This window comes from Melozone crissalis, unplaced genomic scaffold, assembly GCF_028551555.1.
Source record: "Melozone crissalis strain CALT ecotype California unplaced genomic scaffold, PUWL_Pcris_2 ptg000042l_1, whole genome shotgun sequence".
Classification (NCBI taxonomy): Eukaryota; Metazoa; Chordata; class Aves; order Passeriformes; family Passerellidae; genus Melozone; species Melozone crissalis.
Window position 1 is genome coordinate 37,369,920 of NW_026535820.1, and position 15,184 is coordinate 37,385,103.

Here is a 15,184-nt window from a genome sequence, read left to right on the forward strand (position 1 = left end):
AGAGAGAGGAATGGCTGCTTTGGGAATTAAATGCAGTAGTTCAAACCTGAAGTGCCTTCCACTATATATTCCCCAGGGCAGCATATACAACTCCAGGTATGCACTGCCATGCACTGCAAACAACTGCAGCCACTGTGAGATAAGAGGTCATTTTTCTTCAGCTTTCCCTTAGTTGGAATGTGCTTTACAAACACGTTTCCTCTTCCAGCTAAATCTCCTCTAGTCTTTGGGCTAAGCTCCCCCACCGCAAATACAAAACCATCCTAAAGTCAAAGATGCTGCACCTAAATACACTCACGTTTCCTGCCTCCTGTGTTAACATTCAGCTCTTCAACAGGGTCAAAGATGTCACAAGTGGATTGAAGCAAAAACCCCAAAATGAGGAAATTAATGGAAACTGATGAAAGACTTATTTTCAAAATCACTGTATCTAAAGTTTTGTTATGAAGGCCAGTGAATAACTTATTACATAGCCTCAGCATGCTTGCATAAGATTTCTATTGTTTGATACTCTATTGTTTATTGGTATAGCTTGCTTCTTTTAGTGGTGAACATATAAAATCCAGTTATTTTCTAAGGAAGACGTGGATTTCTGCATTTTCTTCTTAGTCACAAGGTACATTTAAGAGAAGATTGATGCTTTCAGAATGACACGTTGTCTTAAATGCACAATAAAATGACAACTATTTCATTGTACCTCATAGAAAGATATACATAACCACACACAAGCTTTCTCTTTTCAAAGTTCAAGATAGTTTCTGCAGCAGACCACAGTCTAGTCTGAGCTGTTTATAATTTAGGGTCAGACCGTTCATTCTCACATTATTACAGGGATGCGTTCTGGCAGGGAACATGAAATCTTCCTCTTTTCCTGAGTTGGTTCAGTGCCAAAGGAAATTCTGAGAATTGCTCGTTGCAAACACACTGTCATCTGAGAGCAGCGACCTTCTGTGGCGTATGTTCAAAACTCTGTCTCCTCTAATATTTCCAGACTGGTTTCCTTCACCAAGTGTCACAAGAATTATCCCAAGACCCTTGTTAGTCTGACTTGCACACTGTGGGCATGCATTTTAACCAAGACAGATGCCATCTCTCTTAAGCAAGCAATATATAAAGAAGGTTCTGCTCAGACATTTCTAATTCCTGGGTAAGAAGTGGCATCCTGTGAAAATAATTTTGGAAATGAGAGCACCTGAATCAACCCACTAATGAAAAATTACAGGACAGAGATGGCAGAGGTGCTTACTGAGGTATGGCCAGATGAGTCTGCCCAATTGTACACACATCTCTACTGCATTTTGCTTCATTAAACAATATCCTAACTACACGGGATCTTTTTGCAGTATGGCAATTCCCACAATCTGGGACAAAGAAGAGACATACCAAACAGTGGTGACATAGGTCCCTTCAGACAGTGTTATGTCACCTGCAACAATTCCTGCAGTCATATCACCTGGAATATTATTGAAACACCACAGTGCCATCAGGCAAATTTGCTAAACTTCATCTGCTGTCTTTGAAACACAACCTCAAAGTCTCATTTGCCATGGAAACTCCTTTCCCCTTGCCCCAGTATGCTCTGCAGCCAACAGGATCTGCCTCTCCCTGCTCTGCTTTCACCTCTGCTCCTGCTAGCCCATGCCACGATCTGAGGCAGCTGCTGGCATCACAAGGAATGACTGCAAGAAACCTTGCATTCCTGGACTTTTTTTCCATGGAAAATAATTTGACTTTTGGCATTTATTTTTGTTTGAAATAATGTAGGGAAAACATACTTGAATGATAACTGCACACAAATACTTTCTGTCAAGCGAGACATGAGAAACCGCACTGAAAGAATACAGGAGGCAACAAGATTTTCCCTACTTTTTAAAAACATTTTTTTAAATCCTTTCTCTGCTTTCCACTGTATCAGGCAGAAGCTACAGCATGTCAGATATCACTTCTGTTACAGCCAGCTCCAGCCTCCTCATGCCTCCCTGCTAAGGTCCTTGGAGGGCAGGCTGCTGCAGGCTTCCTTCTCCTCTCTGCATGCCTTAGGCTTATCCTAAGTTCTTTCCTATCAGCAATCCTTCTCTCCTCCTGTGTTGCTAACATTTCCTATTTCTTACTTTTTAAAGCTGCCTGCTCCTCTACTGCTTCGTAGCTGTGAGTGTCCTGTGCCCAAATGTCTTGCTGCAGAGGTAAATAATTAGACAGAAGTTTAACATCTTGTAAGTCAATTAAAATCAGGGGAAGAAAATTACAATTATAGTTTATCTATAGAGCTGGCCAGTTTTCAGGTGCACAGGGGAAGTATTTATAGGTAAGAGAGAGAAGATGAACATTTTTAATATGGACACATTTTTTTATTCACTAACAGAGGAGATACTGGGGTTGAGGCAACCACTTCTTAAGGAAATTTCTAGGAACAACACTTGATCTTAACTGCAGAAATCTGAGGGTCTGCTTCAGTATTAGGTACATCAGTTTTGGTACAACTTCAGTGAAAAAAACAACTTAAAATATCAAGAAAATAAAAAAGGCAAGTGATTTTAATAATGTGAAACTAAATAATCAGTGCTGTGCATGACTTTATAAATGCTTTTATTTATCTAGAATTGTATTTTTTCTCTAATTTTTTTCTCTTGTGTCTGTTTTTTTTGGTGCCATTTATGACTTCAGTCCTTCAGTAAAAAGCCACAAGTTTTGCAATAACTATACCATTTTGTTTCTGGTCTTTCTAGCTCTTTTTTGGTGGGGCAGCCTGTTTTCTTTATGATTTTGAGTTTTTTCATGAACTAATGCTCAGGAAATTCTTATATGATGCGCATTTCAGGGGAAGGGGCATCTCTGTTTATCTACAGGATGGAAATTGTTTAGCCTTTGTGGTTTCTGAAAGATGTTTGTAGGCAAAACAGAGCTCAAAACACAGCCTAATCCACAGTGATATATTAGTTCTCCTTTCCTGTCAGCTTTCCTAAACCAAGATTTCGCCTTGTCTGTGAACATTCCCTTGAAGAGGGCAGCTTGGATGGCTTCCACATCCTAACTCTCTGATTTGTGGCAGCTATGATCAAGTGGGAATAGAGCTTGTTACAGTAATCCATCAGTGGTTTAACACATGCAGGAACATCCCAAGGAGGGAGACCTTGGGCGACACGGGGAAGGTTAAGGCTATAATTTCTCTTAATGTGATTTTGTCTGGCCTTTCTGGATTTTTGTCCGCTTTGGGCAGGGCCACTGGATCAGCAAACCACAGACTGAAAAACTGTGCTCAATTTTGCACGCTCTTAGACCTAAATTTTTTTTTTAGTGACAGCAGTAGGTTAAGCTTTCTTCCACTTTCTATGACTGAAAAATAGAAGAACCACTTGGGAGAATACCATACATGGTGGTGAGAATTTTGGAAAACAAAGGCTCTTCTCTTTTGTGGTAATTTTTCTTCTTAGTGATTAACTTGATCCCAATCTAAGAAAAAAGGGAAATAACTTCTCAGCAAAGAGAAGAAGCAGGAAATGAAAAAGCAATATACCTGTATTGTAAAAAAGTAAGAATCATGTAAATTAAAACAAAAAACACAATAGAAAGTTAAAATCTTCCAAACATGAGAAACCAAACTCACTGAAGGCAATAAACCAGAACCTAAACATAGGCTGTACAAGAGGAAAACTAGGAGAAAAGAGATGGAATCTAAACAGAAAATATTTAACAATATAAAACAAAAGCAACAAATTCCTTTGTGGTAAAAAAAAATAAAAATATGTAGGAGGTCCTGGATCACTGGGGAGAAAAGAAGCTGAGGAAGACAAAAATCAGAGAAGGGAAGCAAGATTACTTCTTTTCATCCAGCTTCACCACAGAGGATGTTGGGGAAAAAACTACTCTGGTGCTCCTTTCTTTTTTCTGTATTATATTTTTAAGAGATGTGAACTGATAGTGAGGTTTGAAACCTTACTAGCAGAAATTCATGTTGGAGAGAGATGATATCTTACAAAGAAGTAAACAAGTAGAATACAGTAATTATGACATCAATTAAAATAAAGAAATTTAGCACTGGTTAAAATGAACATGGATACGTGTGAAACTATACTTGGTAACTGAGAGAATAAAAGGATAGTAGAAGTTTTGCCTATCCCTAAAAAAGCAGCAAAGTTGGTGCAGGGGTCCAGGTTTTGTTACTGTATCTGGTAACTTGGCTGAAAGGATGAGTGACAGGAAACTTAATACATAAAAATAACCACTATATTCTGAATGTTTATAAAATATGAAATAGATAATTCTAAGTAAGAAAATGAAATTTCAAAATCTTTTCAAGGGACTCATGGGAGGCCACTTATGAATTGTGACGTTAAGAGAGCAAAAGAAAAGAAGGAATACACATTGATTCTCATTTGTTGGCAGGGCTAAGAGCAGGCATCTCATGGGTTGTGCTTTGTATCATACTAATATTCAAAATTATCTGGAAACAAGGAAGCACATCCAGAAGGTAAAATCCACAGATGGCAGGAAATTATTCAGATTAGTCCTGACTGAAGATTATTAGGGGTTTGAGAGATAAGCAGTAAATCTTCTTCAGCAGATCATGGTCACTGCTGTAGACTGCAATGAAGTGCAGAGTGCACGGCAGCATGCCACTCCATTGGGAGTTCTGAATGCTCTGTCAGCTCAGGACAGCCTGGCTGTCCTTGGGAACTGCCCTGGGACAATGGGTGTCCAAAGGGTACCAGCAGTCAAAGAACACATCTAACAAAAGGTAGCAGAATGGACAAACACAGTAAGATTTGACAGTGATAAGGAGAGGCTAGAATACTGCATTTACTATTGTTTAACACATTCCAAAAAAGTAAGATGAAGGAAAAGTGTGGAAATGGTCTCATAAACAAAAGATATAAAAGAATAATTTAAGACTTAGACAAGGATCTGAGCAGCCTAGTTTAATCTGGTCTTGCACTGAAAAGGGTGATGGATCATATGACCTTCAGAGATCCTTTCCAACCTAAGTTATTCTGTTAATTAGAAAGAAAAAATATTTTTATTGTTCAGTATATTCAGACAGTAATTCCTGAAACTGGCAAATTGAACAGCAGAAAAAATAGATTATGAATTCATTGTTGCAAGAACTGCACTAGGAGCCAAAATAAGATTTCATTTTTGCAGTTAAAAAAAAAGTATTGTATTATACAGATGTCCTGGGTTGTGGGGGCAGAGTTGTTTGCCCTGACACTCTCCAGCTCCTCTCCCAATATCCAAATAAGGTGGCCTTTGGAAAATAAATCCTCCCTCTATTTGATGCACATAATGAGAATTATGGCTCATGAAATAACATTTTTCTAGGAGAAATCTTTCATTTCCTTAGGAAGTTCTTGTGCTCTTCTGTCAAGCAGCTGATATTGGCCACTGTCTGAATCAAGACACTGGACTAGAAGGACACTATAATTATCTGCTGTAATTATTACCATTTCCATGAGACTTGACTCCTAAAGAGAATTTTTATTTTTGCTATCTCCCATGTTTACTCCATTCATCAAGCAATGTACTATTTTTAAGGGTTATTAATGAAATTTCACACTCTGAGAGATTCAAGAGTGAGTTTACAGTGTTCCTATGATGCTGGTCACAGCAGTTATAATCTCCATACCATACTGAGCCATTGACCAGACCTATACATTAACTAGGGAATTACCATTTTTTGACAAGATTCTTTTATTTCTATTTATATTCCCTAACTCCTATGGAGATCTCAAGAGATCCTCTGGAGATGCTCAAAACTCGCCTGGACTTTTCTTCTGCAACCTGCTATAGGTGAAACTGCTTTAGCAGGGGGTTGTACTAAGTCATATGCTGAGGTCCTGTCCAACCCCAGCAATTCTGTGATTCTGTGAGTTAAACCAAGTATTTCAAGGACTCTTTAATTCTAGAGATAAATTTTATTAGTAAAAAATTAATTCCTTCCATTGGATTTAAAATACAATCAAGCATCTGCCTTATAAAAGAGATTCCCCCAAGCCACAGAATAAATGAACCTGAAGATACTGGTCAAAGTTTTAACTTGAAAATAGTTCCTAATAGTTATATGTGGGATCTCAGTCTCTCAGAACTGGGGTGCAGGGTGAACAAGACCCCCCCTGGGGGGCTCGGGAGTCCTGGAATGCTGCCAGAAATGTCTGGTGGCTGGACTTTGATCCCACATGGGAGATGACATCAGTATGAGGACGGGAGGATTTCACTGGGGTGAATGGTGAAGGGACAAGTTAATTGGAGTGTGAGATACAGGGTTTAAGATCCCTGTACAGGGGGGTCTAGAGAGGCAAGATGGAGGGATTGGGGCGTGCCCTTCTCCTTCTTCTTCTTCCTCTAGGCCTCCATCTTCTGTGGTGATGTTGGCACTCCGGGATTGGACCTTACTAGGGGAACACTGGTTAATAAGGGTAGAGGGTATTGGAGAAAAATGATAAATATTGTATACGTAACTCCGGGTATAAAGATAGGTGACCGCCCCAGGGGCTTTCAGTGTGTGCCCATGGCTGACTGCTGAGCAGAACTCTGTCAGGCCAAGAGAAAATCTTTTAGATAAGCAATTAATAAACACCGAGACCGAGAACAAATCTGAAGCTTCCTCTCGTCCTTTCGAACCCGGGGGCCCAAGGCCATCTTTGGGCTTTTCCCCAGACCATCTGAACAGCCGAGAAATCCCACAATTGGCGTCCCTGGGTGGGCTATCTCCCACCAAACCTTTCGGGGGGGGGAAAGCCCTGAAGAGCTGAAGAGCCAAGAGAACAGCACTGATAACTCCAGAGGAGGGAAGCCTGAAGAAAGAAAGAAGAAAAAGAAAAAACCGGCCGGGAGAAGCTGCAAAAATCAGCAGTCACTGAGAAATCCCATCTCTCAGCTTCTGCTGAAGACAGCTCGTAGCAGAGCGGCCTGGACTGGGACCAGAAAGGCGCCTCTGATCCATCCCTCGTAATCTGCTGGACGGAGAACAAGGGCCTCCAGACCACGCTGACGACAGATTCGGTAAGAAGGCCAAAATAAAATCATGGGGGCAACACTCTCCCAAGAACAACGGGAAATCTTATCCACCTTACAAAGTGTAGCAGAATTATATACAGAAGGGATCCCAAAGAAAGAATTAAAACAGCTGTTATTATGGGCAAGGCTCAATTATCCACTTGCTGAGACATATCTGTTGTTCGAAGTCGGGTTTTGGCAAGAAATTAATAGGCATTTATATATTTTAGCAACAAAAAAAAGATGAGACAGCGTTAAAGCTACTCTCGCCGGCAAGAATCATGTTACAAGGTATTTCAGTGCAGTCTAAAAGACTGGAAAAGCAGCGAGAAGCTGCGGTACCCTCAGAGAAGGGGGCGGAGCGGCAGAGCTCCGGAAAAAAAATTGCTCTGGCTTTGAAAGGCCAGGGGGAAAGGGCTCTCGAAAAAAGAGAGCGGGAAAAAATATTAAAACCCCCGATCAAAAAATGCAACAAACCCCAAGGGCGTCCTGAAACTCCAGAGAGTGTGGAGGAGTCAGGAGCAGAAGGGGGGGAGCAGGAAGATAAGGGATCGGGGGGGGGGCCTGTTCGCGGCGAAAGCGGCGACACGGCGGCGGCGGCAAACGCGAGCAGCGCGGGTGAGGATGAGGAGACGCGCGCGGAGGGCGAAACTCGCAAAAACCGGGGTGTAGACTCACACGCGAACGCGGAAGGTGGGCTGAGGGAAAATTTGCAGCCTCAGAGGGCCGCCGCGGCGGGACGCAGGACGCGCGCGGTTGTGACGTCAGAGCCGGTGCGACGGTCAGCTCGAATCGCGGGTAGAGCCGGGGTGCCGGCGGGAGAGGCGAACACAACGTCAGAGGAGGAGGGGTCGGATTCCGGGACAGACCGAGGGGCGGGAACCTCGGAGGTGAAACAGGGGGGAGACGATGATGACGTCACCTTGGGGGACACCGGAAGTAGCTCAGAGAGTACGCACGCGCAGAGAGTAAGACGTGGGCGGGCCCGAGCCCGGTCCCCTGTGACGTCACGGGTGAGGAGGGGCCGTGCTAGGGATTCTACGTCCCAGGGCTCCACTCCGTCTCCAGATCTGGCGCCTTTGGTCCCGAGCCTCGGAGTCTCAGTTCCTTCCCTTCATGGGAGACGCCGAGCCGGAAGAGGAAGTGGGGCAGTCGAGATTGCACCGTCATCCGAGCCAGGGAGGCCGGTGACAGCGCCACCTAGTGGCAGGAGGGCAGAAGTGCACGACATGCCGGGTCGGCTCGGCGGAGCCACAGCGCCATCTCGTGGCGAGACTGCAACAATGCAGCAATTTTTTCCAACAATATATAAAAAGAAAAGCACCTCGAAGAAGACAATGTTAACACAACAAAGGGATTATCCATATGATCCACCGATCGTGAGACATTTTCTAAACAACACGCAGGCAAAGCTAAAGGGAGATCCTTTGGTTTTGGTCAGAAACCCAGAAACAGGTCAAATAGAGGGTCCTTTCAAACTAATCTCTTGGGGAAAGGGTTTCGCTTGTATCTCCACAGATTGAGGTCTGAAGTGGGTGTCGGTGCGGCATGTGAAGCCATTCCGAACACGAGAGCACGAGAACGCTGATCCAAGAAACAAAGAGACGAGTACTCAGACAGAAGTCGAGACTCAGACTGCGAAAAACGACCCAGAAGAGAAATAAAAAAGAAACTAAGGACCTTGGGGGGTTTTCACACAAAAGCAAAGTAATGGGTTTCATGATGCTTATGTGCATCGTTCTTTCATTCATTGCAGTAAGCAGTGGGGGAGATTTACCTGTTAGTCAACCAAAGCAAAATGTATGGGAGGCTTTAGCTCGGGCAGCGAATTTAGATAGTATCTGCCTGACACATTCAAGACCAGGTAAACCGTTTTCAGCATGCATGGTTGGATTGCCAGTGGACCAATGGCCAGTTCCAGGGCACCCTGCAATTAACATTTCGCAGGTCATTAAAAATCCTATAAAAGAGTGGTGTGCTTGGACACACCTGCTTCCTGTGGCTTCTACAGAACCTCAGGAATTGGAGATTTTTGGGTCCATGACAATGAGACTCTGCATGCAGTTTGAAGCTCCAAAAGACACAAAGGCGAAAACTATTGATTTAACTCCCACTCATGAATTTTATAAGAATGCCTCAGCTTGGTGTAAATATACAAAGAGAACTACCAAAGGATCGATCCAAGTCCCGGTGCAATTGCCGCGGGGTCTGTTCTTAATTTGCGGGGACAGAATTTGGCACGGCATTCCTGCTAATGCCACGGGAGGTCTATGCAGCATTGGGGAAATTTCAATGCTATCGCCTGATTTGAACATGTTAAGAGAGGAAAGACACAGAGAAAAAAGATCAATACAGCAATATGCAGCAGATTGCAATGATGAAATGTTTTCTTGGGACAAGAAAACGAGTATTGCTACAGCAATCTTCTCACCTCAGACAGCATCGGGGGTGGCCTTAACTCAGATCGACCGCATGGGTTGTTGGTTGAGCAAACATGCGCGGTCTGTGTCTGTCACATTGGATGACATGTTAAAAGACGTCAGTAGTGTGAGACAGGCGACTCTTCAAAATAGAGCAGCAATCGATTATCTATTGCTCGCTCATGGACATGGGTGTGAAGAGTTCGAAGGGATGTGCTGCATGAATCTCTCAGACCATTCAAAGTCAATTCATGAAAATATCAAAAATATAAAGGACAGCATAAATAAGCTTGGTGAGATCACAGGATCATGGATCGATCAATTGGCAGAATTCTTTGACATCTCTCCCATTTGGAGAGGAATCTTAAAAATAGGGTTTTATGTTTTAATAGTTCTCCTAGTCCTCATACTTGTTGTCCCATGCATATTTGCATGTTTAAAACATGCAATGAATCGGATGGCAAAAAAAGGTCTTTTGGTGCAAACAGAAGGGGGAGATGTGGGATCTCAGTCTCTCAGAACTGGGGTGCAGGGTGAACAAGACCCCCCCTGGGGGGCTCGGGAGTCCTGGAATGCTGCCAGAAATGTCTGGTGGCTGGACTTTGATCCCACATGGGAGATGACATCAGTATGAGGACGGGAGGATTTCACTGGGGTGAATGGTGAAGGGACAAGTTAATTGGAGTGTGAGATACAGGGTTTAAGATCCCTGTACAGGGGGGTCTAGAGAGGCAAGATGGAGGGATTGGGGCGTGCCCTTCTCCTTCTTCTTCTTCCTCTAGGCCTCCATCTTCTGTGGTGATGTTGGCACTCCGGGATTGGACCTTACTAGGGGAACACTGGTTAATAAGGGTAGAGGGTATTGGAGAAAAATGATAAATATTGTATACGTAACTCCGGGTATAAAGATAGGTGACCGCCCCAGGGGCTTTCAGTGTGTGCCCATGGCTGGCTGCTGAGCAGAACTCTGTCAGGCCAAGAGAAAATCTTTTAGATAAGCAATTAATAAACACTGAGACCGAGAACAAATCTGAAGCTTCCTCTCGTCCTTTCGAACCCGGGGGCCCAAGGCCATCTTTGGGCTTTTCCCCAGACCATCTGAACAGCCGAGAAATCCCACAGTTATATACATCAATAATGTACATAACATTAACATGGCTGTCACAACCAATGGCTGCCTAAGAGTGCTCTGACGAAGGAACCTTGTGACAGACACAAATAAAGTTCAGGAGAGGGAGTATTGGTATCTTGGAAACTCAGTGCAAATGACACAATGAACACACAGTTATAAACAGTTGCTGCAACCAGGGAGGATCAAAAAATCAAAGAAGAGAATAGAATAAAATCTTAAATATTTCACTTCAAAGAGGTGTTATAAAAATTTACATGTAGATGTATTTACCTACTGGACATACCTTGGCTGACCTAGTGATGGCCCCAATCTCTGAATAAAGATCAGTGCTGTCTGGGAACTTTTCTACCACCATAGTGCAGACGTGGTGCAGGAGGGACTGTTTGTGTACTGTGTCCTTGACTTCTGGAACCTTCTCGAGGTAGCTCAACTCAAAAGCTTTGGCCTGTAATGAAAAGAAAAGGACATTAAAAATAAAGACATTTAAAAAAAAGACATTAAAAATAAAAATGCTTACTCCTTCCCATGCAGATTGGTAGACAAAAATGATGAGCAATAAGGGGTAGAGGGGAAAGAAGAAGAATCCTACAGGAGAGGAAATGCATTGCTTTTATTAATTTTTAACTTGCTGAAGACTAGGCCTAAAATCAGTCCATCTGCAGTGAAATGACCCATGACACAGTTCTCACACTTTGAATACAAAGCATCAATACTACACTTAAGGGAGTTACACTAGAACAGTGCTTAGCTCCACTTTCCTTCAGATTATGCTGAAAGAGGTAAGACACAATACAAAACACTCTAAGACAGAAAAAAAAAAGCACGTTATATTCCTTAAATTACTTTTCTGGTACAAAATAAATAGCGGGTTGCAATTTTCACAATGGTTTTGACTTTTGTTTTTTTGAAGGAAAAAAGCTAGAGAGGAAATCCTGGGACATCAGGCTTACATTGGTTCCATTCAGAAAGTTCCCAATGGCTAGCAGAGTAGAAAGGATAAATCCCAAAGTTTTATTGTGCTCCAGTTGGTCCATTCCCTCCTTCAGGTCTAGCAGCGGTTCTGCAACTTCCTACCATAGGAACAGAAACAAGAAAGTGAAGGTTAGTTTTTAATTCTATGGTTTAGATTAATTACTGCAAAAAGTTCCCGAATTGACGTCTCGCAGAGTGTAAACTGGCCATGTGTGCTGGCTTTCTTCCATGTTCCAGCTAATAAATCACATACAAGGACAGCAAAAAAAGTACATAAAATATTTTCCTACTGTTGTTCCTTTATGTATGCAACTGCCTTACTTGTCCTGGGGACTATCCTGTGATTCCATACAGGAGAATGCTGCTGCATTTCAGTTAAATCCATGAACATGGCCAAGCCCCAACTTATAAAAAAGGCATCTTAAATGTATTTTTTCTAATCTTTGAACAACAAATTTAAAAAGTTATAAACCTTACTGATTTAAAATTTGTAGCTTGACTCTACAGCTTTCTTCAAATGACAGCTATTTCTGTGTTTTAGATATAGTTTTGTGCTTATGAGAATTTAAAACTGAAAAAAAAATCTGCTGTAACCATAGAGCTTTAGAAATAGTTTCATTTCAATATTTTAATTTAATGCATCTTTCATCTTCACATGTTATCTGAGTATCGATGTGCATACTGGTGAGGCTTGAAATCATAAATTCTGTTCCATTACCTCAGGAAGTGAACTGCACCAGAGAGTTCAAAGGAAGAGAGTGAGGGTAATTGAGTTGACAGAACTTATTTCTATGTCTCTGTGTGAGGCCCAGGGTTATTTACTTTGTATGCACACTAACAGTTCACATTGTTCCTATCTTCAAATGCCATTCTAACATCCGTGAGCAGCATTCATTTCACAGAATCGTAGAATGGTTTGTTTTGGAAAAGACTTGAGGATCATCTGGTTCCTACCCCTATGCCACGGGCAGGGAGACTTTTTTCCCAATTTCCCATATTGTTGTACTGTTTATGAGCCAAGAAGCCAAAATTAAGCTGCTATTTTAGACCAAGAGGCAAAGTAATTGAGAATTTCACTTTCTTGGAGACACACGATGGTTTTTTCAACAACTGTAGTGATATTTTACCATAAAAGATGAATGAAATGTATTTCTAGTCCCTACAGAAAAATTTTTCTCTTGAAAAGAATATGGAAAATTCAAGACAAATTAAGATATGAGATAGTGAGCTAAGTAGTTTATACATCAGAGGAGAGGTGCTAAATAATCCAAGACATTATCAAAGTGAATTAAAATGAGACTGCTGCACAGTATTCTTTGAGTTGCTTTAAATTCACAGTTGATTTAGTTTGTTTTGTTGCATTATGGGATGACTCAATCTGCTCTGAATCTGTGGTAAACATGGGCTTCTGAACTATTTCATTTATATTAATTTTCAACCTGCCAAAAAAGCATTGCTAAAAGACTAATTTAAAACATTTTCCAGGTAAATAAGAAGGTGGCATAAGAGGCCTCCAAACCAGGCCATACTGAGCCCTTCACTGAGCTATTTAGACAAGTTATCTAATCTTAGACTTTTTTGCATATAGTTCACATTTGTAATTATTCTTTATTTCTTTTTTTATTGGAGGATTAAAGAACAATAAAAAAGTGTGCAACATACTGAACAATCAGACAAATTTCTGATTTTTTCAAATTTACCCCCTCTTTTTCCTATAAAACTCACCTTCCACCTAAAGAGGGCAGATAGATAAGGCAGAGCTACCTCATATCCTTGGATATCACATTTTTATTTTTCAGCTAAAAATTAGGTTTGAATGAAATTTGAGGACTGGTCCAGAACTTCTGTCTGAAAGACATCTTATAATGCCTGATCCAATGTTTGATGGACATGTACAAATGAACTCAACTCATTGTACTTTTTTCATTTCTGCACCTGCTTTTATTAATTTTGTGACCTTTTAAGTAGTCAGCAAAAAGGATATATTTGTCTGCAGTGATCTTAATTAAAAAAAAAAAAATCAAAGTTTCTATTCCTTTTTTAAGACCTTTACAGCCCCTTTGAGATAATAGAATTTGACAATATCTGCATCATAAGTATTTCCATATGAGGAATGAGTAGCAACGCAGTGCAATTTTTTTAACCTCTTCTGTCTGTGCATTTAAATTAGAATACCAAAAGAAAGGAGAGGGAAATTTTTGTTCCACTAATGACCTTCGGTAGGTATTTATGTTAATATTCATCCATTTTTCTTTAATTTTAGATTTTTTAGAGAGCAAAGAGTGAATATTTATTCATCCAGTTCAGCTCCGCACAGGCTGAGGATGCTCTCTACAAATGTACCCCTACTTGCTTCAGTTAATTAAATTCAAGAAAGATGGTTTCTCTTATTATGCCTGAAAAGTTTTTAATTAACATAAACAATGTATCACTTAACCCATTTCTTGAACAATTAACATTCTTTTCTTTCAGGTTATCAGAGATGAAGCTAAAACCTACTTAGGCAGAACTCTGTTCTTGGCAGGTTAGCAGAAGAGTCTCATGTATAAGAACACCGGTCTTACCAATAACTCAGGTATTTCACACTGCTGGTAACAGGGACCATCTAAAACTTCCAGCCTCATGGAAATAATAGCACTCATATCTTACATAAAATGAATGTGTGACTTGATAAATAATATGAGTGCAGTCTGAACTGCTATGAATTTTCCTCAATACAAAATAAGATTAAAAAAGAAAAGATCAAGCAAATGCCGGACAAAAAAAGAAAGGCAAAGCTGTGGAGCTAAGTGATTTTGGGACCTACTTTTCATGAAGGGTTTGACCTTTTGCAGATAGATCTACAAAAACATAGTTTCAAGAATAGAAGAATGGTAGCTGCTCAAGGGTCTCTTTTATCATCATAATCACTAATGCAAATTACTTCATTTTTTAAAAACTGAATATCACAGTATCTTATTTCAGTCCAAATAACATGTACATTTACTGATTACCTGGAACGCTGACCTTACTCTGTAACTGGAGACACCCAGGTGCTCACTCTGCCTTGCACTCCTGATGTCTGATCCTGTTTCTTTGTCCTCACCCAAGACCCAAGCTGTCTGTCCTATCTATGCTTGTCTGCTAGGCTTATCATGTGCTCCTCATACTTCATCACACTTATCACATGTTACTTCCTCTACCATTTTATGTTAAGTACTGTGCTTAGTCCTATCTACCTTCAAACAGGGACAAAAATGTTGGTTTTGTCTTCCCTACAGATGTTGCTTCTCTGAGTAATTTAGCTATTTGAGACATTTTGTACAAGCATGCCTTCTACATGGATTTTACCTGGCAATAAATTAACTTTGTGACAAAAGGAAACTCAGAATTTCTTTAGCTTTTAGTGGTGCTTCAAATGTTGCTTTTTGATTGAGAGGACCCTAGAAATTTTAGGTATATGCAGAGATTAGTAACTACTGCTAACTCAGCTTACGTGAAAGGTACAATTTAGCCTTGTGGTAACTTCTAAGCAGAATAAATAGCTGTACCAGAGTGAAAAAAACCCAAAACAGAACAAACTGGCAAAGAAGTATTCATGCCAGATACAAATATTTTGCTATACAAGTCAGAAAAGTAACTGGCTAATACTAAAACATTCCAATGAAAATCCTGGGTATTCGTGTGATTC

General features: G+C 40.9%; 1 protein-coding gene across 4 annotated transcripts in view; it reads right to left on the reverse strand.

Moving 5' to 3' along the window:
• The window catches only part of FHOD3 (formin homology 2 domain containing 3), a 374,964-nt gene that overhangs the window by 31,982 nt on the left and 327,798 nt on the right, over positions 1-15,184 (reverse strand). For all 4 annotated transcript variants that reach the window (XM_054284852.1, XM_054284853.1, XM_054284851.1 and 1 more), the window contains 2 exons: positions 11,493-11,612; positions 10,826-10,987 (listed from right to left, as the gene is read on the reverse strand). In XM_054284852.1, the coding sequence (XP_054140827.1) occupies positions 10,826-10,987; positions 11,493-11,612 (282 nt within the window). The remainder of the gene's footprint in view (positions 1-10,825; positions 10,988-11,492; positions 11,613-15,184) is intronic.